Source organism: Mytilus edulis, chromosome 2, assembly GCF_963676685.1.
Source record: "Mytilus edulis chromosome 2, xbMytEdul2.2, whole genome shotgun sequence".
Classification (NCBI taxonomy): Eukaryota; Metazoa; Mollusca; class Bivalvia; order Mytilida; family Mytilidae; genus Mytilus; species Mytilus edulis.
Genome location: NC_092345.1, coordinates 98,988,711 through 99,015,193, shown reverse-complemented (window position 1 = coordinate 99,015,193; position 26,483 = coordinate 98,988,711). Strand labels below are relative to the sequence as shown.

General features: G+C 32.5%; 2 protein-coding genes across 2 annotated transcripts; one reads left to right on the top strand and one right to left on the bottom strand.

Moving 5' to 3' along the window:
- The first annotated feature begins 1,059 nt into the window (after window positions 1–1,059).
- Window positions 1,060–1,599, top strand: LOC139511114 (uncharacterized). Its single transcript, XM_071297687.1, has one exon. It carries the CDS (start codon window positions 1,060–1,062, stop codon window positions 1,597–1,599), a length of 540 nt encoding a protein of 179 aa, XP_071153788.1.
- Window positions 1,600–3,002: 1,403 nt separating this feature from the next.
- On the bottom strand, window positions 3,003–25,981 carry LOC139513610 (BMP and activin membrane-bound inhibitor homolog). Its single transcript, XM_071302269.1, has 3 exons — window positions 25,493–25,981; window positions 10,127–10,438; window positions 3,003–4,418 (listed from the first exon to the last, which is right to left on the bottom strand). The coding sequence occupies exons 1-3, from the start codon at window positions 25,548–25,550 to the stop codon at window positions 3,967–3,969; spliced, it is 822 nt and encodes a 273-aa protein (XP_071158370.1). The 5' UTR covers window positions 25,551–25,981; the 3' UTR covers window positions 3,003–3,966.
- Between the last annotated feature and the right edge of the window lie 502 nt (window positions 25,982–26,483).

Here is a 26,483-nt window from a genome sequence, read left to right as displayed (position 1 = left end):
AATCACACAAAGAATACTTTATCACAAATCATTACTAATGTATAAGGCAAAACATGGCTTAGCTCCAGAATATATGTCCAGTCTTATTGTATCAGCTTCTGCAAACCAAAAATATAATACGAGATTTTCATCCTCAGATAATTTTATTATTCCAAAACCAAATACAGAGTTGTATAAGTCTAGTTTCTCGTACAATGGACCAAAAGTGTGGAATGCTCTTCCTAATTCAATAAAAAAAATCAAATACAGTATCCGAATTTAAACATAAATACAAATCTATGTACTTTTAACATTACCATCATATTTTTACTGTAATGCCATATCATAATTGTTTATTGTATTTTAAATTGTACATAATCTTTATTTAATTTATTATTATTGATGCATTGTTTATTTGTAATGTAATTATTATTGTATTAAGAGAGCCTTATTGAAAATTGGTGTAATCCAAATGAGTTACTCTCTCTAAATAAAGATATTATTATTATTATTATTATAGGAGAGATGTCTGATTATGTATTGTCAGGAGAGAAGTCTAATTATGTATCGTCAGGAGAGAAGTCGGATTATGTATCGTCAGGAGAGAAGTCTAATTATGTATCGTCAGGAGAGAAGAGAGAAGTCTGATTATGTATCGTCAGGAGAGATTCATATATTTGTCCACATCAAGTTATTGTTATGAAACGAAAAAAATCTTGTTTTGGTCCCAAATTCCTAAACAGTTAGAACGATAACCTTCCGAATTAATATTAACCTTCCTTTAGTAGTATGGAACCTTGTGGTACAGTTTCATAGAGATCCATACACTTGTACTCCAATAATTATTGTTTTAACCGACGATGACAACGACGACGAAAATGACATACCAATATAAATGTTACGGTTTTTTGAAAACCTAGTTGAATTTATGTCGGTACATTGACAGTTTATGAGCTTCGTCCTCATCGTTTTATATATATGTTCATTGTCATGGCCGTGCATAGTATGTACAGAACCACTAGTACGACTCTGATAATGTATCGTCTATAGGATGAGGTCTGATAATGTATCGTCTATAGAATGAGGTCTGATAATGTATCGTCAGGAGAGAAGTCTGATTACGTATCGTCAGGAGAAAAGTCTGATTACGTATCGTCAGGAGAGAAGTCTCATTACGTATCGTCAGGAGATATGTCTGACTACGTATCGTCAGGAGAGAAGTCTGATTACGTATCGTCAGGAGAGAAGTCTCATTACGTATCGTCAGGAGATATGTCTGACTACGTATCGTCAGGAGAGAAGTCTGATTATGTATCGTCAGGAGAGAAGTCTGATTATGTATCGTCAGGAGAGAAGTCTGATTACGTATCGTCAGGAGAGAAGTCTCATTACGTATCGTCAGGAGATATGTCTGACTACGTATCGTCAGGAGAGAAGTCTGATTATGTATCGTCAGGAGAGATGTCTGATCACGTATCGTCAGGAAAGAAGTCTGGTTACTTATCGTCAGGAGAGAAGTCTGATTATGTATCGTCAGGAGAAATATCTGATTATGTATCGTCAGGAGAGAAGTCTGATTATATATTGTCAGGAGAGAAGTCTGATTATGTAACGTTATGAGAGAAGTCTGATTATGTATCGTCAGGAGAGAAGTCTGATTATGTATCGTCACGGATAAAGTCGGATTATGTAACGTTATGAGAGAAGTCTGATTATGTATCGTCAGGAGAGATGTCTGATTATGTATTGTCAGGAGAGAAGTCTAATTATGTATCGTCAGGAGAGAAGTCGGATTATGTATCGTCAGGAGAGAAGTCTAATTATGTATCGTCAGGAGAGAAGAGAGAAGTCTGATTATGTATCGTCAGGAGAGATTCATATATTTGTCCACATCAAGTTATTGTTATGAAACGAAAAAAATCTTGTTTTGGTCCCAAATTCCTAAACAGTTAGAACGATAACCTTCCGAATTAATATTAACCTTCCTTTAGTAGTATGGAACCTTGTGGTACAGTTTCATAGAGATCCATACACTTGTACTCCAATAATTATTGTTTTAACCGACGATGACAACGACGACGAAAATGACATACCAATATAAATGTTACGGTTTTTTTGAAAACCTAGTTGAATTTATGTCGGTACATTGACAGTTTATGAGCTTCGTCCTCGTCGTTTTATATATATGTTCATTGTCATGGCCGTGCATAGTATGTACAGAACCACTAGTACGACTCTTGTTGTATAATAGTGTAAAGGTGCAGAGGATGGCAGAAGTGGTTGTCGTTTGTTGATGTGGTTCATAAGTGTTTCTCGTTTTTCTTTTTTATATATAGATTAGACCGTTGATTTTCCTGTTTAAATGGTTTTGCACTAGTCATTTTGGGGTCCTTTACAGCTTGCCGATCGGTGTGAACCAAAGCTCCGTGTTGAAGGTCATACTTAAACCTTTTAATGGCTTACCTTTACAAATAGTGACTTGGATGGACAGTTGTCTAATTGGCACTCATACAACATATTCTTATATCTATATAGCTTGCACATTTTAAATGACTGACTGTATGCCACTGATCCAAATATTAGCGGTATAATAATCAAGAATAATTTTGGTACCAAAAACTTTTTATGCAATTGCTTCTTTTCTGATTTCAGACATTCAGTTGGCTGAGGAAATACACAATTATATATAATAGGTTCTACTTTCTAAAGTAAGTTCCGCCATAAAGGCATTTAGTTTCATACTTTGCATGAGTGCACACCAACCATCCCAACTGATCTGTGAAGTAAATCCAAAGCCTTTTATAACGCGATCTATTCATTACTTGCAACAGCTCTTTAAAAGAAACATTTTTTTTTAAAACATAAGCACTAAGCAACCATCTCAATGAATCATCGTGGACTTCAATAAAATTCGTCATATTTCGATAATCAAACCAACGTCTTCCCTACACATTTGTGGTTCTCTTTCAACGTTTCGTCTTGAAATATGATGTATTTGGCTTACAAAGAATACAAATAACTCAAATGTTTCATAATTTATTTTTAATAAATAAGAATTTCAAATATATATAATAAAAATACTCTGTCTGTCTTTAGAAGACAAATAACAAAGAACAACTTTCATACATGTGCAACACGTCTTCATTCACACGTCATCATTCATGCGTCACCATTTACACGTCACCATTCACATGTCACCATTCACACGTCACCATTCACATGTCACCATTCACGCGTCACCATTTTCACATCATCATTCACAACATTTTCACAAACAATTACAACAATGGAAAAACCCCTTTTAAAGGAGTTTTCTATAAATCATGTACACTCAGACAAAATAACATTCATATCATGTCATGCGCATTTAAGATTTGAAAGCACGTATCAAAAACGAATATTTGAATTCGTTTTTTAAGCATATAAACTTCTATCACATAAACACAACAATTGTAAACCAAGTAACTTTAATAGACGATTGATGTTTCTTCCAAAATTGTATTGTAAATGTAGACGACTTTGTAAATTAAAATTGGAATTTGTTACAGCCTATATTTTCTGATTTAATCTAACTAAAAAACTACAAAATGTACCATTTCCAAAAGTCTACTTGCTTTACTTTCGACTAAATATTCTGTCAGGATAAAATTTCATCTTTTATTCCATAATTAAGAAATTTTGATTTAGAGAAAAAAATATTGAACAATTCTGATCATCAAAAATAAAACTGCTAAGATCTGAATAGGTAAGATAGATCCGTCAATAAACTAATAATTTGTTTGGGGTGATTTAAGTCGATTCACTTTTTGATTCATTATTTTAGAAGATGGTGAAAGCCACACATCTGTACATTGTACCACCTTTCCTGGGTGACAGATATGGACATACAGGTTTCGTACATTTGTTGTAAGTGTCAACATCATCCCGATGCTCTGATTTATACACATAAATCAACATCTTATACTGTTAATACACAAAAGAAAAACATTACACAACAGTAGCAAGGTCAGTTTTCCCCGGTTTCCCCCATACAATTAACGAAGGACTTTTGTTTTTACACTTTGAAGTATCTCCAACTTGTTCATATATTTTACCATCCTTATCTACCTTGATTAAAGGTTCTTTACACACAATATTTTGTTTATCGTCATATAATAAAGGTGCTTTTTTATTACATGGTTTGTCACAAAAATGGTCTGTTACATAGAGTTGAGCTTTTGTGAGACTTGTCCTTTCCCGTCTTATTTGTATCAACTGTCTGTGTCTGCGAGAGTCTGATCTGAGCATGCGCACAGCCAACAGCACCAATAAAATGAGAATAAATCCCCCCGCTATGGGAACTGCAATCACGGCAGCTTTAAACCACAAGTCTTTGTCAACGCTGGAATCCTTTGAGTCTTTGTGAAAGGATGGCACATCTTCTAATAAGTTCTCATTGCCTAAAATAATAAAAATGTAAAATCTGGTTAAAAATCACAAGTTTACATAATATTTAAGCATTTGTATTTATATTCTGTTTATTATGTCACAGTATAGTTTTAGTTGAATATGTTATTTCTGGGAACTATTGTATGCATGTGTCCGTGATGCCAATCACTCATAAACAATTCATTAATGAGACGGATGATATCTCCAGATTAAGCAATCGATGTCATTTCAATGTTTTATTCCCTTATGGAATAATCTCCGGAGATGGTCTGTCTTATAGTTTGATCACTCTTAGGAAAACTTCAAACGAATTAATCGACAGCAGACGACCAAAAGGTCGCCATGTTGTCGCGCCACAGATTTCTGATTTCAAATAACGAAATCGACCCAGAATCTCCCAATAGCAATATTGTGTCCTGTTCAATACAAGGAAAATTATCAATCATTAGTTTTTCAGTAATTGCATGCTAAAATTGTCCATAATTCTGGGGATAATGGGAAGCTTTACGACAATCACTCGCAGCACAATGCCGTCAATTTGCGCTTTTGTCTCTTGACGACACCAGGTTCGTCTACAGCAAGGTTTATGTTTCAGAATAAATATTGACAACCTTTCTTGCTTGAATGAACTGGCGCCAAAAGTCAAGAAGCTAATAGAAGCATGACATTTAATTATCATAAAGTTTCCTGGAAATTACTCTTTTGATAATACTTCAGGACATATAATTCTGTAATCTTGATTACCGAGTTTGACAAACGCGTTTTCAAAGCGCGTACAGTCATGTCCAATATTAAACATCGAGCGATAAATTACAGTCTGTAACATACTTATAAAAAACATTTGTCTCAGATTTCATGTACATCTTGGCAATCTGTGTCAAACTATACATTTTACTACTAATTTCAATCAACATAAATGAACCTTAAAGTGCATATTCGCAATCTATACTGATCGAAGGAAATTTTCTTTTGTTTTCATTGTGCAAAAGAACCGGGTCCTCCACTTGCAATTTTTAAACTTAATAACAGTGTTGTCATCGCCATATGTAATGTTTGTGTCATTAAATCTCAAGATGAAATAAATGTTTGTATTTCAATATTTTATCCTAAATGTACTTTGAACTGTATCCCCTCCCATGCTTCCCGTGGCGACTCTGTCAGAACCAGTCTAGCAAATGTTTGTAAAATCTGGATACGATCATCGTTGAAGTATTCTTTTGAAAAAACGCTTAAGCAAATCTATATAATCTGACGTAGGAAAACTCTTATCACTACATCTCTTATCAAAATATATTTCTTAAAAATTACGAAAAATCTAGTTTTGTCAGAGATTTTGATTTATGGGAGACCTCACATTGAAAATATTGCAATTAAAATGCACCACGAAGGTGACAGCATTATTATGCATTAGGATATTTAAATTAATCTGCAATAAAAGTCTGGCAATCATATTTCCTGATTTGTATACTAAATGTCTATTCTCGTGTGTTACTTTGAGTATAGCTGTCTATTCTCGTGTGTTACTTTGAGTATAGCTGTTTATTCTCGTGTGTTACTTGGAGTATAGCTGTCTATTCTCGTGTGTTACTTGGAGTATAGCTGTCTATTCTCGTGTGTTACTTGGAGTATAGCTGTCTATTCTCGTGTGTTACTTGGAGTATAGCTGTCTATTCTCGTGTGTTACTTGGAGTATAGCTGTCTATTCTCGTGTGTTACTTGGAGTATAGCTGTCTATTCTCGTGTGTTACTTGGAGTATAGCTGTCTATTCTCGTGTGTTACTTGGAGTATAGCTGTCTATTCTCGTGTGTTACTTGGAGTATAGCTGTCTATTCTCGTGTGTTACTTGGAGTATAGCTGTCTATTCTCGTGTGTTACTTGGAGTATAGCTGTCTATTCTCGTGTGTTACTTGGAGTATAGCTGTCTATTCTCGTGTGTTACTTTGAGTATAGCTGTTTATTCTCGTGTGTTACTTGGAGTATAGCTGTCTATTCTCGTGTGTTACTTGGAGTATAGCTGTCTATTCTCGTGTGTTACTTGGAGTATAGCTGTCTATTCTCGTGTGTTACTTGGAGTATAGCTGTCTATTCTCGTGTGTTACTTGGAGTATAGCTGTCTATTCTCGTGTGTTACTTGGAGAATAGCTGTCTATTCTCGTGTGTTACTTGGAGTATAGCTGTCTATTCTCGTGTGTTACTTGGAGTATAGCTGTCTATTCTCGTGTGTTACTTGGAGTATAGCTGTCTATTCTCGTGTGTTACTTGGAGAATAGCTGTCTATTCTCGTGTGTTACTTGGAGTATAGCTGTCTATTCTCGTGTGTTACTTGGAGTATAGCTGTCTATTCTCGTGTGTTACTTGGAGTATAGCTGTCTATTCTCGTGTGTTACTTGGAGTATAGCTGTCTATTCTCGTGTGTTACTTGGAGAATAGCTGTCTATTCTCGTGTGTTACTTGGAGTATAGCTGTCTATTCTCGTGTGTTACTTGGAGTATAGCTGTCTATTCTCGTGTGTTACTTGGAGTATAACTGTCTATTCTCGTGTGTTACTTGGAGTATAGCTGTCTATTCTCGTGTGTTACTTGGAGTATAGCTGTCTATTCTCGTGTGTTACGTGTGTTACTTGGAGTATAGCTGTCTATTCTCGTGTGTTACTTGGAGTATAGCTGTCTATTCTCGTGTGTTACTTGGAGTATAGCTGTCTATTCTCGTGTGTTACTTGGAGTATAGCTGTCTATTCTCGTGTGTTACTTGGAGTATAGCTGTCTATTCTCGTGTGTTACTTGGAGTATAGCTGTCTATTCTCGTGTGTTACTTGGAGTATAGCTGTCTATTCTCGTGTGTTACTTGGAGTATAGCTGTCTATTCTCGTGTGTTACTTGGAGAATAGCTGTCTATTCTCGTGTGTTACTTGGAGTATAGCTGTCTATTCTCGTGTGTTACTTGGAGTATAGCTGTCTATTCTCGTGTGTTACTTGGAGTATAGCTGTCTATTCTCGTGTGTTACTTGGAGTATAGCTGTCTATTCTCGTGTGTTACTTGGAGTATAGCTGTCTATTCTCGTGTGTTACTTGGAGTATAGCTGTCTATTCTCGTGTGTTACTTGGAGTATAGCTGTCTATTCTCGTGTGTTACTTGGAGTATAGCTGTCTATTCTCGTGTGTTACTTGGAGTATAGCTGTCTATTCTCGTGTGTTACTTGGAGAATAGCTGTCTATTCTCGTGTGTTACTTGGAGTATAGCTGTCTATTCTCGTGTGTTACTTGGAGTATAGCTGTCTATTCTCGTGTGTTACTTGGAGTATAGCTGTCTATTCTCGTGTGTTACTTGGAGTATAGCTGTCTATTCTCGTGTGTTACTTGGAGTATAGCTGTCTATTCTCGTGTGTTACTTGGAGTATAGCTGTCTATTCTCGTGTGTTACTTGGAGTATAGCTGTCTATTCTCGTGTGTTACTTGGAGTATAGCTGTCTATTCTCGTGTGTTACTTGGAGTATAGCTGTCTATTCTCGTGTGTTACTTGGAGTATAGCTGTCTATTCTCGTGTGTTACTTGGAGTATAGCTGTCTATTCTCGTGTGTTACTTGGAGTATAGCTGTCTATTCTCGTGTGTTACTTGGAGTATAGCTGTCTATTCTCGTGTGTTACTTTGAGTATAGCTGTCTATTCTCTGAGTATAGCTGTCTATTCTCGTGTGTTACTTGGAGTATAGCTGTCTATTCTCTGAGTATAGCTGTCTATTCTCGTGTGTTACTTGGAGTATAGCTGTCTATTCTCGTGTGTTACTTTGAGTATAGCTGTCTATTCTCGTGTGTTACTTTGAGTATAGCTGTCTATTCTCGTGTATTACTTTTGAGTATAACTAAAAGCCAATTTCCAGTTTCAGAAGATAAACCTAAATCTAACCATTAAAACAATATTTTCTTATGATGTTGCCTAGCCGTCCGGTTTTTCTCAAAATATCGCTAGTTGACAAAAAATGAGATTGTCGCATGTTGAATTAGTAATAACAATATCCTTAAGTCTGACAAAATATAGTTTTAATGTATAAATAATCCGGATTTCAAATATTAATCCCAAATTTAAACTGGTGGGGTTAATTTACTAATCACATTTTACGACTCATTTACATTTTGAAGAGAACGTATACATACTGTCGCCTCTAGGATATATCTTTCTGGCGACGAGGCTCAACAAGTAACCATATGGGACAGGAATGTTTTAATCGTAAACTATTTACCGAAGATCGTGATTAGTGAAGGACTATTCTAACGCGCAAGTCGACTTGCGTGTACTTTTCAAATACTTAGTACTAATATCTAATAATAGCAATGGCTATATTTTGTTTAGAATCTTGACTGACTTTTGTCAAATAACTGAAAATTATAGGAAAATTTAGCCACATTATGTTTAATTGCAATATGTTTCAAGAGATGGGTGCTTTTTGTTTAATTTTCTATCCATTCAATTTTTTTTTTAAATGTTCTACTTTTGTGAACGTTATCTTAAAGAAACCTCGACATGAGATATTCGTCGTAAGCCGCTTTCGTAGGATTAAGGAAATCAAGCATTTAAAAAAATTAGTTGAAAGTTCAAATCCGAAAATTATACGATACAATACGGTTCTCACTAAACAAACAGGTGGTTTGGGGGATTTTAGAGTAATTATCAAGCCTTCGTGCCCTGGGCTTACAATAACATTACCCAGTCTACTGTCGCCAGTTATTGTATCTATAGTTGTCTACAACCTACCTATTCATCTGATTTACAGAAAACATGGCCATAAAACAGAAACAGAGGAAGTCTGACCCGAAACAGAAAACCAAAAATACTTTAGAGGCATGACCATAAAAATATATAAATATAAATTACTTATTTTATATATTTGTCTTGTTCTAAGCTCTGAAAGCATACAGAAGCTTATTTGTTTCCATTCTCCTTATTTTTGTTTTTTCTCAAACAAACAAAAAATCAAATTTAATTCAAGTTAGCGTCAAAGTTGAGTTTATATGTTGATACTTCTTTTTGACAATCCGATACCACCATAAAATATCAGTGTGTATATATTGATACTTCTTATTCAGACAATCCTATACCACCATAAAATATCAGTGTATTTCCCCATCAAAGAAGAAAGATGTATTGCAGTTAATTAGATACAAAAGATGCAATCTATGCAATGCTTTCAATTACAGAAAACGTGTCAATACGAACAGTTGTCTTCAGAACAATTTCCATCACAGAATTCTACATTCGATGAATTCTCTTTCAATTTCACGCCTATTCTTTTCATTAAGATTTAGTTAAATTTTGCTGTTCTAATGATCTAAAACACTCCGACTTTTATAGTTTTTAGCATTTTTTCATTAATTTGCATGTGTGCATGTCGATGTGAAATACATCTCCTGTGTCTCAATTTACTTTATAGCTATTTTCTCACAAAGTGCAACAACATTTGTAGGTAAAACAAGGAGACAATTAAAGTTCAGTGCATTAACTTCGGTGCAAACAGCAGGTTACGTCTTGAACATTGTGCATAGCTTTTTTGAAATGGTTGTTAGAAATTTAGTGGAGTATCATGTTTTTGTTTTATCGTGTTTATCTAATTTGTAAATCAAAGTTTTCATTTATATCTCAGACGCTCGCATTTTTGTATAAAAAATTTAAAAAAGCGAAAAAAATAACGGCCTTATTTTGTATGTATGTTTGACTTTTAACTTACCATTTTGAGTACTGCCATTTGATTTTTCCTTGACTATTATGCTAATTGTTTTTTCGTTATAATTACACATATCATTGTGACAACAAATTAACAGAGATTGTTCCTGGGTTGGTAACTTGCTTGTATACTGTTCAGGTTTTTCACTTTTGCACACAATACGTTTTGATGGTTCTAAAGACTCTATACATCCCTGAGTTGTCTTTGGTTTCCCATCGTCATAAGTCAGTATTGAGTAACACGCATTTAATGTTGATTTACACATATAGCCTGTTCGAACACACCGAGACTCGTTACAGTAACATCTAATTTCTCCTGAAAAATAGAGGTCATTTAGTTAATATTGCACATATTGTTAAATCTAACAGTATATGTAAATATAACTATATATATATTTTATAATATATTAATGTTATGTAGCAATTGCCATTGATATAATTGCCAAATTAATCAGCCACTGGACGTTCAGCAAGCAGCAATCAATTAAACAAACTTAAAATGATATCAATAGATTTTAGCTCTTGTTACAAGAATGGTTTGTATACTATAAGCTATTTTTCTAAAGACTGTACTAGATGTGAAAAACAATTATGACATTTGGGCGAATCATAAACATAACAATTTTAAGAAAATAAAATTCAGAAATGATTCTTCAACCTTATGTTATATGTTAGGTAAACCCGTTAAAAACTTGCACTGCTTGTATTTTGAAAACACAAAAATTCAAATGAATTCCAGCAAAATATTTTAAGTACTTAATTATATGAATAATGGGTGATAGGCTTGTACAATCTGTTGGATCAAAAACAATTTAGTTTTGATGATTATGAAAACTTGCAGACGACAACTTTTCGACGTCCTGCAGTCCCGATGTGGAAGTAGATACAAGAATAAAACATACAAGTGTTGTCTGGGAAACTTTTAATCTCTATAAAAGCTATTGAAAACGTTCGCAACAATTTAAAAAGTAGATAACTAGGAATACTGTCGCTGCTCAAGTGAGGGATAATTTTCTCGAGATTATTTTTGTTTAAAACAAAGAATTAAATTATCATAATGAATTATAATGTAAGATGTGGTATGAGTGCTAATGGGGGAGCTCTCCATCCAAGTCACCATTTGTAAAAGAAAAACCATTACAGGTCAAAGTACAGTCTTCCAACAAAGAGGTTGTATTTGAAGCATAACAAAATATCGTTGCATTTTTTTTTTTGCTATCGATGGTTTTAAGTGTTTTAAGCCTTTTTGGTATTTTTATACATTGATATTTAGTAGTGTGTGCAGATTAATGTTGAGGAAACAAATTTTGACTAGAAAATTGATAAGCTATATATATACACTTACACAAAAAAGTAACAAAAACGTAAATACCAGCATCATAAGTTCATAATTAAAGACCCGGGGCCATATACATATAAATCATGTTTAAATTACAGTAAATATACAGGTTATCTTTTCAAAATGATCTTCAACGTTCTTCCTTACTTTGACATACACATACAATTCTGACGAACAAGTAAAGATTTTCTAGAATTTAGTGCGCGAAGTTTTTACTTTTAAGCCCTTATATTACTTTCTAAACCAAATTTGAACAGTCCGATGCTACATGATTTTTTCGTAGAATATAACTGTATCAACGTACATTTACATACTGTCATTTTTCATTAAATTCACCCGCACAGTTTTAACACAACGTTATGTTCGCTTACTATCATCAAAGCATGTTGAATGCATATAAAAATTTCTGACAAGGCGTCTGTAGTTTTCGGCATATGAACACAGACATATTAATTATACAATCAATTTAAGAAGTGAGAAACAATTTATTAGCAATATTTGTACGTTTGCTTTGCTGTAAATCATTAATCACTCGGAACAGAGAATTACGCCTGGAAAAACAATATGGATGTCAGAGATACCAGGTTGTCAATCTAAAATATCACGTGACCAACTAAAGCCTGAAACAATAGTAGAATGTTAGTTTCTATTTTACCATTTTATGAATATACTAACAAAAAAGAGACAAAGATTGCAAAAACCAATCCAAAACAATGACTACTTAAAATTTAGATAGCAAAAAGCATGGAAAAAATCCAATAAAACAACGTTCTGTGGTATGATATCAAAATGACTATAAGCAGATTGTGTTGACAACCTATTGTAAGTGACAGATAGGTTTATCAAACACCGACATGTAATTTTGTAAACTTTATACAGCTACTGAAATAGCCGAGTTTGTCGACAGATTTTCCCATCTGTCAATTATATTCTGTCGTGCTACTGTACAATGGATGTTACACCAGAATTGTCATAAATTCAAGATTCGACCTATTGAATAAATAACATCAAAAACCTCAAAATACTTTCTGATACTAATTACAAATGTTTCTCAAATGCATGAGGTTGTTTTTAAATGCAAACACCCAGTTTTAAGTACAAGTCTATCAAAATGTGTTTTTACTAACACAAATCCATAAAGTATTTTCCCATTTTCTTATAATGCTTTAAAACGTAACAAAAATCAATGAAATCGACATGACACCAGTTTTCAGATATGGGAAGGAAAGGGATTTGCTGTTAATAAATGTCATCTTTATAAATGAAATTGTACCAGAGCTTTTCATGTCTACAGATTTATGGCTCAATTCAACGCATGATGCACATTATAGCAAAAACTTGTTGTTCTGCATGACAGGGTGATATCATTACAAATGCAGAACGAGGCTCCCAAAGAGAAACGGGTTTAATGCATGTCGAAAGTTAAACACATTTACATAGTATATCATGATTGTTTGTGATGTGTTGTACAACAGGAATATGGTATAAAGAGAGATGGTTTATACTTCGATTAAACAACAACTGCTCTATACAAGTAATAAAAGACATCTAAAGGTGGATATAGAAAGTCTTCATCATTTGACATGCGTCTATACATTATGTCAAATCAAATATCGACAGTTTTGATCGTTTGACATGTGTCGGTACATTATGTCAAATCTAATGTCGACAGTCTTCATCAATAGGCATGTGTCGATATAATATGCTAATTCTAATGTCGACAGTCTTAATCAATAGGCATGTGTCGGTACATTATGTCAAATCTAATATCGACAGTTTTCATCGTTTGACATGTGTCGGTACATTATGTCAAATCTTATGTCGACAGTCTTTATTATAAAACATGTGTCGATACGTTATGTCAAATCTAATGTTGACAGTCTTCATCAATAGGCATGTGTCGATATAATATGTCAAATCTGATGTCAACAGTCTTCATCATTAATCATGTGTTGATACATTATGTCAATTGAAATGTCGAGTCTTCATCAATAGGCATGTGTCGATATAATATGCTAATTCTAATGTCGACAGTCTGTTTTAATAGACATGGGTCGATATATTATGTCAGGTTTTTTGTCGACAGTCTTCATCATTAAACATGTGTCAATACATTATGTCAAATCTAATGTCGACAGTCTTTATCAGTAGTCATGTGTCGATACATTGTGTCAAGTCTAAAGTTGACAGTCTTCATCAATAGACATGGGTCGATATATTATGTCGGGTCTTATGTCGACAGTTGACATTTGTCTATACAATATGTCAAGTCCAATGTTAACAGTCTTCATCAATAGACCTGTGTCGATACAATATGTCAAGTTCAATGTTGACATTCTTCATCGATAGACATGTGTCTATACAAAAGTCAATATGTCAAATACAATATCGACAGTCTTCTTCAATAGACATGTGGCTAAACATAAATAGAAATAAACTAAAAACACGAACTGAGTTCAAGTGCAAGTTTTGAAGAAATCCATATTACTGGAATACTTAACTGATGCTATAAAAGTGTACATCTATACTTTCTGTAATTAACTGATGCTATAAAAGTGTATACCCATACTTTCTGTAATTATCTGTCAATGTGATACATTTTATTTCAGTTTGGAGCCCCTCTGAGTCAGCATAGACAATAAACTAAGCATTTTCTGTGGAACTATAAAACAAACATTCATTGTCATTATACTATGACAAATTACTGTAAGTTAAACATATGTACGGAATTATTGTTAGTTGAACGATCAAGTCAATCTCCCTTCTTATTGCATAATGTCTCGTACTTAAAACGATCGGCAATGAAACCGTATCTTTAACACAACTCCAACTCGGCTTTATTTTCTATGAATCGCTATACTGATGCTGTTTTCCTCCAAATTTTCAAAAAGGGATTAATTATTATTTTCCTTTATCCTGGACGCAGCTGTTTTGCTTTTGAGTTGCATATAGAAAGATCAGACTGGCTTAAGAATGAAAATCAAGGGCTTACTTTACTTTTGATTTTGTAATATGTTTGTAAACCCTATGCATACAAACCATTTTAGAACGACTTATTTTTAGGTAAATTACATGACTTGCTGTAAATCGATAAAAGCGTCACAACCATACACATTCTTTGTACTTAAAAAATCACTTTCCCTCTGAGGCCGTATTCAACATTTTATGTTGTTCATTTTTACATGAACGATTACAAAAAAAAAGATTGATTCATTGAAGATGATCAGCGCTTTGTTGTCGTCATATTTTATCAGTAACCTAATCTTGACGGTAATATTAAAGGCTTGCTTCCCAAGCATTATAATATAATGAAGTTTATGTATAGGTAGCTTTTAGTGAGGGAGTAATTATGTGTAATTAGTTTTTACCGGCATTGTGAAAGATTTTAGCTCTCCAGTGTAAAATGTCCACAATCACCAATGTCCCTTTTGATGTTATGAAAATGTGTCAAATGGTATCACCTTCACAAGAAATTTTACCAAAAGAGAATCCAACTGGTTAGAAATAAAATATTTATTGGTTAAAGCAAAAATAGCTCTATGAAAGTTTAAAGTGTAAGAAAACAATTGTAACATACAGTAAATGAATTATATCTTTGATTCAATTCAAAACTGAAAATCATAAATAGACAAAATAATCGACATGACATAACTACAGAGATCCTTCATTCCCTAACCTCTCATTGTTTCTGCCACCTGACGAGCGTTAAACTTGAAGCAAACTACAAATACAATAGCATTTGTCCATCACAGAGCACAGGTTGAGCAGAATACTTGAACGTTTCCAAATGGTTTTGACCCGACGTGAGTTGATAAGAAGATTTTGAGAGGTTACAAGTACTGAACTACCTGGTCGATGGTATCCCCCAGCCATCGGCGTGATGTTATTCTTCTGGTGTAGGTCTTATGTCACTTAGTACTGCTAGCCAACAGGCCAATGTACTATATGTTATGAGGAAATATATATAAACATTTTCTATATACAGAAATTTTATTTTTTTAATTGGTTGTTATGGATGATATTAAGTATACAAGATTCCATGAGTGAATTTTGAAAACTCCTTACTATTATTAAAAATCTTATTATCAAGATGTGTCAAAGTTTTTTAATTTGTGTATTTGATATATCTTTAAAAAAAAAAAAAAAAAAAAAACATAACTTGTTTTGTCTTAGGGCATCCCTGTGTAATGTTGAATACGGTATTCAACCTTTAGAGGATTTTTTTTAAATATTGTTGTCGTTGGGTTGCTGTATAATTGACGTAAAAGATATAGTCATGTATGTGCAGTATCGTTTGATGCAAGTCAACTAGCTATACGTGTGAGTTCGCTCCAACTAACAAACCTTTGTTGTAAATTCGTCAATATTTCCGGATGAGCTAATATCTACTTTACCGATTGAAAATCGTTAAAAGGTATTAAAGCCCAAATCATATTCAAAAACTGCATTCTTTATGTGTTTAGTCAGTAATTTGATCTGGAGAACGAACATATTTCAATGGTTTTTGTGTGTGCTAAATTGTTGCCGTATTGAAATTGAAAAGAATGAAAAATGAGCCACTCTGGGTTTAGACTGCCTATCAAACTGTTAAAAGATCAGTCGTTTGTGAAACGATATTTACTTTCCGAAGAAAATAATGCACTCTTAATAGAGACATACAGACAATTTTTTGCTCACTTGAGATTTACAATATATTTACGCTTTTTGTAAAGGGAATTGTTCAGTAACGTACAATTTATAGAATGTTATGCGAAAAAATACCACTAAGTGCATTTTAAAAGATAAAGCTCCGCCTTGTTATATTTTATTAATTGTGGTTTAAATAAGACTTGTCAAATTTGATCTTGTCCAGTTGCACAAATGTTGGAATACAATCCATTGAATTTCACAATAACTTTTAGGTTAAAATATTTTAATAGTCAGTGATTGTATGTTGGTCCTTATTTTACTGCTTCGAATGCTGTTCTAATCTGCTCATTTTAAATTTATTATTACTTTAATGGATGGTTATGTTTATCAAACTTGTTTCTATCTTTTTACATTTTTTCTACAACTTGTGATAGTTCAACAATATGATATAAATACATCCTTCATAGTAAAGGACTTCAACATGATCATGAAATTACAAATGCTTTATACATTCTGTTTCAAAATATATAAAGTAAAACTATGTGTGCAGATATGACTTAGCAGAAGTAAATGTGTCTTCAGTGCATAAAACTAGACTTGAAACTGCTATAAAATAATTTGTCATATTTTATTCAATAAGCTGGATTCAATAGGAAGTTTTGCTGTCAGATAAATTAACTTCAATAATTCACTTGTGATGTCTAGTTTGTTCCCTCTAATGGAAATATTGATTCTTCTTTTGAAACTTAATGGAACAACAGTTAATTTTCTTAAATGTTTGTCAAAAGACCGGCTTTGTAACCAGTAACATTTTTTCGTTGCTTGACAAACCCCTGTAGTTTATCGCCCGGTTTTAAAATCAAATCACACAAAGTTTGATGGTGAAAGTTTACTTTAAAGACCCATTTTCTTCCATTTTGACTGAATATGTTAAAGAAACATGTCACTCAAAATAAGATAAATGATTAACTAATAACCAAAAACAAACATTAGGAGGAACGGACCTTAGTTTCGGGTTATCTGTAGTAGGTCTGTAAATTTATCTTTAAATGGTTATCAACCCTGTGGCTTTTAAAATTTCACAGTCGTACGCCAAGTAGTCTGCTAAACGTTTAAAGAAAACTGGTGACGAAGTAATTAATAATTAATTCATTGTTAATTTACTGATTGTGTACAGTATGTCGACATCGGTTGTTTTTAATTTCTTTCAAAGAGATTTGATAATACACAATGGTCTGTGATGACGGGGACATTTGTCATTATTTGGCATGATTAGCTAGTATACTTGTCTTCACTTTCAAGATAAAATGGTCTCTCTGGTATTACGCATACGCAAAGCTGATAGCTGAACACTCTCACTTGCTTGTCACAGAAAAACGTCAATGTCACTATGTAAATCATTCTACGTACGTCTTTTATCCTTATTTATATTATCTATCACCAGGGTATTCTTCAAATATACCCTACTCCTTTCTATACGTATGTCCATACTACACCCTCTATACATATATATGTATGCACATACTACATCCTCATACGTATAACTTTCTGTCAATCATACACCCTCTATACATTTTGTGTACTTCCTACAGCCTCTATAAATATGTATGTACTTCCTACAGCCTCTATAAATATGTATGTCCATCCTACATCCTCTTTATACATGGAACCTCTATTCTTATTCAATTACACACTACATCCGTTGTTCTTACATTAATACACCCTACACAATTTTACTTGTCAATAGCACTCACTACATCATCTATACTTATGAATCTATATTCCGAAGAAAAAAATGCCAAAAACTTTTGTTTTTATTAAAGAAACATTACAAAACATAGACGTAAGCCAATGATTCATTGGAAAAGATGAAATATGTATATAGGTGATAATAGAGGTAAAAGGCTTCCATAAATCACCATACAGCAATTGGATATATCTACAAATCATGTTTTTAGATATTGGTGGTGTTTTACGCGGATTATGCAACGAAACTTTCCTGTTTACAAAATGTTATAATAAAGGGAGAAATATTCATATAAAACAAAACAATACTGTATGGTATGTCCAAAAGAGTTCAGAGCGAGGCTTTATATTTACCATCGGTGTTGTTAACTTGTGGTATATCTAACACGTTACTTTGGGATGGATTTAACAGAATTTATTTGGTAAACTTATGGATTAAAATAGTGAGATACCAGTGTTTCCAAAACTAAATATACTTTAAATTTTCTCCCCAAATACTATCCATGTCAAAACAAAACAAGTTTCCTCAAATTTTCATCTATACTAAGAATTGTTTTTTCCTGCATATTATATGAACTTATATATAAAATAAAATGAACATGGCAATCGTCACATAAGTCGAAATAAAATATATAAGAAAGGAGACTTTATTGAATATTGAGCTTCATCAATGAATATACAACAACAGGAGATATTTATCTGTAATTTGGATTTCGTGGATTGTTTTTCTGAGATTTACAGCAAAACAAAGCCGTTAGAATGGTTTTTGAAAACGACTCTTACACTCACACAAGGATTATACAACTGCATGTTTGTGTGAGCTATTTTAAAATTGCACACACAAACAACCATATTTAAATCTGAAATATATCATTTTAAAGATTTGAATGAATTTTAAGTTTACACAAGGTAAACGGTAATGTCATAGATTTAGCAACTGTTCAAACTTATTTAACTCTTTATGTTGGTCCTTGAAGGATTTTAAATTCATTTCAACGTCGAAAAAATAAATAGTTTTTGATACAGTACAATGGATAACTATGTGGCCATTTGAAAAAGTCATATTGAACTACCTTTCTTATAAAGGTAATTTGTAATTATTTCCACTTAAATTCACGTTTATTTGCAAAATTTTCAATGAAATTTATTGCAGCCTTCAGCAAAATAGCCAGTTTTAACAGTTCTTCAATAAACAAACAATATGCGTAAAAGGAATGTTAGAGTATAAGAGAAAATAAAACTAATTCATCAAGACAGTATATGTTTGAAGTCGAATAACGAGAAGATACAATACAAAGACAATGGGCTTATCTGGACGTCTAAAATAGTGTTAGATTACAACACTATGTTTAACACACCACGAGGTAGTATACAGTTACATGCGCCCGTGACCTTAGAAAACAGCGCAAGATTCACCAATTGTATCAAGTCATTGAGATTTGATGAAGCGTTGATAATGCGTGTTCCGAGTGTATCTATAAGATGGCCCAAAACTTAATTTGTTAAACAAAAACTACATATAATTTGCATATGGATGTTGCACAATCAACAATCAAACAGTCGAATACTAAAAAGATTAATATATAGTACTATATTGTGCCGCTTCGGTAATGTTTGCTAGATTTACATTCATCGCACAGTTCATATTCAATTCATTCCCAAAATCGTCTAGAATATCCGTGAAATATTTGCCAATGGACATCAAGCAAACAAGAATCAATAAATCTGACTTATGACAATAAATGTTATGCAGTAAAATACACCTATATTTATTTCGTGGATATAATAAAAGTATGGCGAATACGGTCAAGTATTTTAGAGAATAAGAAATGTTATGTACCTAAAAAGACTCCGACATGCTTCCTCATACATGAACAAAACTAAAATGACTGGGACACACTTGCTTATACATGAGATGGAATTATTAGGACATAATACCTCATACATGAAATAAAATGACTAGGACATACTTGCTCATACATGACTAGGACATACTTGCTCATACATGACTAGGACATACTTGCTCATACATGACTAGGACATACTTGCTCATATATGACTAGGTTATATATATACTTGCTCATATATGACTAGGACATATATATACTTGCTCATATATGACTAGGACATAGTTGCTCATATATGACTAGGACATATATATACTTGCTCATACATAAATAGGACATAGTTGCTCATATATGACTAGGACATATATATATATATACTTGCTCATACATAAAAAGGACATATATACTTGCTCATACATGAACAAAACAACGTTCAGGAATAACCTGTTAATGTATTTCTGCTACAAAATGTAATTTACTACCATTGACTGAGAAAAACAGTAGGAGAAACCGTTGAAAGGTGTCGACTGCTCATCTTAAACACATCCATAACAATTATCATGAGATAAGATAAATGTTTCATTTAGACAACATTTCTTTGAAGTGTGTTCTATAAAATATGTTTACATAGTTAAATGAATTTATGTAAAAAATATCAAATATTTATCACCAGGGTAATAATATGTGTTCACCGTGATGCTGGTGAGCTGAAGTTTGAATACATGAAATAAAATCATGCATGTCTTTTGCCTTCTGCAAATTGTACGGATCAAAGTTTAACTTCTGTCGCTACACTAAATGAACAACTGTGCAATTGAAATTTTGTGTGTTATAAGATACCCGTTATCTATTGCTACTATTCAAGACGACATGGTTTGGCTATAAAACTATTGTCATCCCCGTAAAATGAATGATGTTAATGCTATAATTATCGGTATAACCGCTTTTCTTCTGACTTACTACACCATTACAATTCAATAAACACGTATCTTAACATTCGCACAGGTTGTACCGAGACGATGAAAGTGAGAATTGTTTCCAGTTGTTATCAAACAAATTGCCGTTTTAATATCCAATATTCTATAATGTGAGTTTTTGAAGCAATGGTATTGCCAATATCTACTGAACTGAAAGATGTTTGAACAGACTAGAATTTAATATTGTAGAAGATAAAAAAAAAGTACAAACGTTTTTGTCAGTCAATCGTGAAACTTATATGGTTATTCAGCACATTAAAAAAAAAGCAAAAGATGCCGAAGGGACATCCAAACCTATTGAAAATGACTGACCATGCCATGGCAAAACAGATTCTCCTAACCTTGACTGCATTTATATATGTGTTTGAAAGACATACAACTAAACAGTCGTGTTCGTCCTCCCTCTTTTAGTATGAACACAAACAAAAATGAGAAGCAGTTGTTTGTGTATATGAGAGTCAGACAGGATTATTATGTTTATTAATATGTACATATTTTTTCATACGCAAGTTAAACACATTCCTATCTCGCGCAAGTCTCATTCATTAAAATGTCAAAATCGTTTCGCGCTACTGGTCGTTTAAAACATGTGATATAATATAGACAATTATTACCGATTATTGGGTATTATGAAGATAATTTGCGAGTTTTTCTTTATTCTATTATCTTTATTAATCCCACAACTATACAGATATCACCTTTGCGTTTGTACATGTACCGATATGGCTATTTACAGGTCAAATGTTGGATGATAACATGGAGCAAGATACAGGGAACATCTGTCGAAACCGCAGGCTTATTATCTATAAATCCATATTTCTGGAGACAGGAGTATCCACTAAAACATAAATTAATCAGATATTGACCCACCAGCTTGTGGAAGCGTAATTTGCTAGACAATTTAATCAATTGAGATTTCGTGTATAGAAGAAAGGCAGATGTCTTAATCCTGCTAGGCGCGTGCATTTTCGTATAAAACGTAAAAAGATCGTTTAACATGATAGAAGAAATGGAGCCACGATATCATGAAAAGTCGTATACTAAAACTGTCAATAATTATTTATCATTAGAACTATTAGAAAATTAAGTTTTTATAAAAGTGCTTTGTCAATGTGTACACGACTTCAAACTGTAAAATCTATTTTTGAAAAATGATGCAAATTTGCAAAATGAGAAATATGCAGTATCGATAATGCCAATACATGAGAAAGTCGAATACATTATTATTCTCTGGTCTCGAAGACTGAAAAATCTTCATTTAAAGTATAGACATATTACTCTAGTGCATAAATTGGTAGATTGAATTAACGAATAAATGTCACTTATAAGGAGAAAAACATCAGCTACATTAATCATGTTAATGTAGATCTATAAACTTTAGAAATAAAATACGTCAGATACCAATTTGATCCCTTTCTTTGCCTGTCCATTTCTCCATCAAATATAAATTCGATCATGATGTATTCAACAGTCAATATGTTCAAGAATACTTTTTATTGTCAAGAAATTCAAATCGAATCTTCAAACTATTTTACTCAATTACCACAAACTACAAATCTTCTCTCAATGTCAGCCCTCACAATTTATATTGTTATTCACTCACATTTACACAGAGCCACACCAGATAAGGAGCCACAATCTACACCACCAACATTCCCTCAAATGTATACAGAGCCACATCATGTACAGAGCAAAAATCTGAACCCGTATGCACTCTAATGCATACATACGAAGACACAGTCTATACCATCATTCACTCAAATGTATACAGAACTACTGTACCAGCACTATAATGTTCAATCAATGACTCCTGTGTAGTTGAACTCATTCCTCGGTGCCACCAGCTCGCTAAAATCGTTAATTCGATGTCACTTGCACTATTTAGCTATTTTACATAGTGCAAAATGTGTTTTTTTAGTCGGTAAAGTGAAATTTATTCAACAATCAGAACTTCTTGTGCGATTTTGCTTTTCTAGGCATTACTACATATTCAACTATATAAAAGATTATTGAATGAATGATTATGCAAGTTCGATAATTTATCTTAAAAAAATAGTATAACTTAAAAACTAAACTCTTAAAGTATGCTATCAGTTGCAAAGTACAAATTGATATCTCTGGGACAGATAAGAATGCACAATAAATGTAAATATAATGAACGTTAGTGAATTGTAAGCGAAAGGAAAACAAATAGAGTTAACCGTACGTGGATGAAAGGTGAATTAAAACGTAAATGCATTCCGTAGTATCTGGGTTGGGAATCCTAGTTTATATAGTCTGCTCAAGTATTTATACTGTGTATTTACTCCCAGGTCGATCAAATTCTCAAAATAAATTTTAGAATCCATTATGTCGCTTAACCCTTCGTGCTAGCTGATGATGGCTAAGTGGGTTTGTTTCCTGACAATTTTTATACCTTAATATTCATCATGTGGATGTTACTATCAGTGGTAAAAAAATCGTAATGAGACAGTAACCCAGAAACATAACAAATACTAAAAATGACGCTATACACGTCACTTTCTGTAGTTGCTCGCGATTACTTGAAGTCATCTAAAGTTATAATTGTCATTCTATGTCAGACTTTTCTTCTTTATATCTCTATGAAATATCAATTGAAACTTTCGTTCCTTTTCTTTTCAATTCTGTAAACAATGATGACATTTGAAAACATAAATGAAAAGATGTTTTATAAAATAAATGTCTTACAGTGTAATAGATGGGCGTTATTTGTATAAATGTATGTCTTGTTGTTGCACCATGTCCTATGTTATGGCAGAGTTTTCTATTTTGTTTTAAGTTTGTATTTACTCTTTATACATTAGCCTGAAGGTAAACTTCCCTTGTACATTTTAAATCTTAAACAGATTAAATTCATCCGTCTAGCATAATTCTCCATAAATCAGTTTTTAACTCTGTGTCCATTAGGAAGACAAGACAAGATACAATACTATTCTGTATTAATTAAACTACTTTTGTCTTCTAAAAGCTTTAATTAATTTTTCTGTCATTCCCTGTCAAATTTGATGTTCTTGTCCCTTAGGACCATGGTCTGTGTATATTCTCGTCATTTGGTTGTAGTAGCCTTATAAACGAACTTATTGTTTTATACTGAATCTCTTATACTAGACTTTGTTGCATTAATAATAGATTCTTATCTTATTTATGTTATGGAAGGGCATCATGTATTGTTTTTGTTGATCTATTATATTCCTTTTAACATTCTTGTGTACCTACACAGTTAAAACAATTATGTCAACTTTCACGACTCGGTTTAAGTTAAATTTCTATATCATCACTTTTTAAGAATGGTGAAGCTCGATTAAAATCTAAACTATTTAAACAGTATGAAATGCTTGATACAAACAAACTTAATAGTTATAAAAAAAAAGTAAAAAAAAAAACAATCTAGAAAAGTTAATTATCCCCAGTCTGTTATAGTTGCTCACGACAGACATTGTATTTATACCTCAGGCACTCACTGATATGATGTTTCCTATAAATGCAAAACATATTGTTTTAATATCTCTTTATCTTAAAAGCCTTGATACTGAACAATTCTCTACACTTTAACGAGTTTTTTCAGATTTATAAAAAATGCAAAATACGAAATAGCTCTTAGATTTATGTAAATGGAAATCCATAAAATTCATGTAATTGAAGCATTTTTCTTCAAAGATATCATTCCAGAGTGTTAGTTTAATATTACTTCAATAATCAAGACACTTTTGTAAAGAATAACATAAAAGCACTATAAAATTCTACCCATGAAAATTAAAGATTTTATCAAAGAAATTTTCACTGTGTTTATCCCCAAAGTTAATATAACTTGGCTGTGATAACGAAAAAGCGAATATGAAATAAGATATTTAAAATGTAACTTGCTTGAATCAGAATAATAAATATAGAACATAAAATTATTTTCATCGTTTTTCTATAAAGTTGGCGACTTCTTGAACAAAGACAAAGAATAGGGGATAGAAAAAGAACCCTGCTGTATAACTATTCAACCACCATACCTCCTGTGAAAATCCACCGTATTATTCTCAAGTTTTAATGCTGATATAGCTTTTAATGTATAATATTGTCGCATAAATTATACGTTGACTGGGGTGTTATGTGTACATTTCAGCAGTAGGTCTGAATTTCCTTCTAAAAGGGTGGCATTTCAATCAGATAGTAAACTGGCAGCTAAATGAATATCAAGTTTTATGTCTCTATTATTATGGATGAATAGAAGAAAGGAAATAGAGAAAACTGGTCTTCATTTAAAACACTGACGTAAATATATGAATTTTATCGTAAAAATGTTTTTATATGAAGGTTTTCCCGTGTTTTAGTATGTTCAAGGTGTACATTTATACATTATTCATAGTGACATGGGTAATTAATTTATTACTACATCCGAAATAGCCATACGTAGTTAGATCTTTAATGAAGTGTTTGTTCGTATGAACACACTTCGAAACAATACATATTATAAAAAAAATGTCTCTGAAAACAGAACAACCTGATTTTCTTATTTCACTTTTATAATAAATCTACAAAAGTAACAGCATATATAAAAATGGAAGGGACGTAGGGTATATTCTTTGTAGATCAATATTTCATTGACAAGAGTGCAAGTTATCTAATATATTGATTATTCCTCATTCTAAATCTCATTGATATAGCCTGCACGTGAACGAGTAAATTAAAAAACCATAACTAGATGTCTTTTGGTTATTTGTTAGATATCTCTATCAGTGATCTATAGTTCATATATCCTTTTATTGATATATAAATATGTAAATAATAATTGCTTAATCATTTTTTCTGAATCAGGTACTTACCTTCCGTTAAATGAAGACAATAAACCAGAAGAAATATTAGTCCATGAGATGACCCCATTAGAGTCAGAGAAGAGTTGTAATAAATCAGAAAAATTAAACATATAAATCCAAGTGTTTATCTATTTGTATACGTTGGTTTACATCCTTTACTTCCATATAATAACCGGTATATTATTCTTGTACATGTAGAATACGATGTCCATCGTTGTTATTCCATTTTACACTTGAAAATTCGTCATTTATGTCGATTTTTTGTTTAATTCGTTTATAATCACAACAAAACCCATGCAACAACGTGTGCAGGTTTCGTTTACATATCAAATAATACATCTGTCATTGATCGTACAACTCGCCCATTAACCTGAATCTGTGTTTTGTGTGGTTAATTTGATAGAAGAGGCGTATTTGTAGGCGTGGTAATCTGATTAAGAAAGAGAGTGTAAACGGGCGCCAGGTTGTCGCTCGGAAAGAGATAGACTTTAAAATACTGTCTCTCTAATAAGCGTGTTGATTTTAGAAGTCTGGCGATTGACTGATTGTATGATACGATTAGTGTGTCTGTTCATTTTCATTTATTCAGCCAGTCAGATGTGAAATAACGTAAAAACGTTTTTAAAACCTTAGTTAAACCAGGTAGACAACATAAGAAACAATTATCTGTAAAATATATGTCTCTTTTAATTTGTTTCGTCAAGTGAAAACAATTTTAAAAATATTTTATCCATCTGATTAGTACAGCTTTATTTTTTTTCTCTATTCGGGTCATTATTCTTTATCAAATTGTCTAATAATTAATTTTAAAAATTAGTGAGGTATTTTTCAAAACTACTGCTGTAATTGAATTTATATGCAGCATCAAAACTATATGTTTTCATGTAAAAATTTCCTCAAATTATGTGAATATCAAATTCAAAAATCAAAGTAACTGCAGTATATGATATGCATCATTAATCAAAGTTGGATATCCTTTTAAAAAGTGTTTCCGTCAATT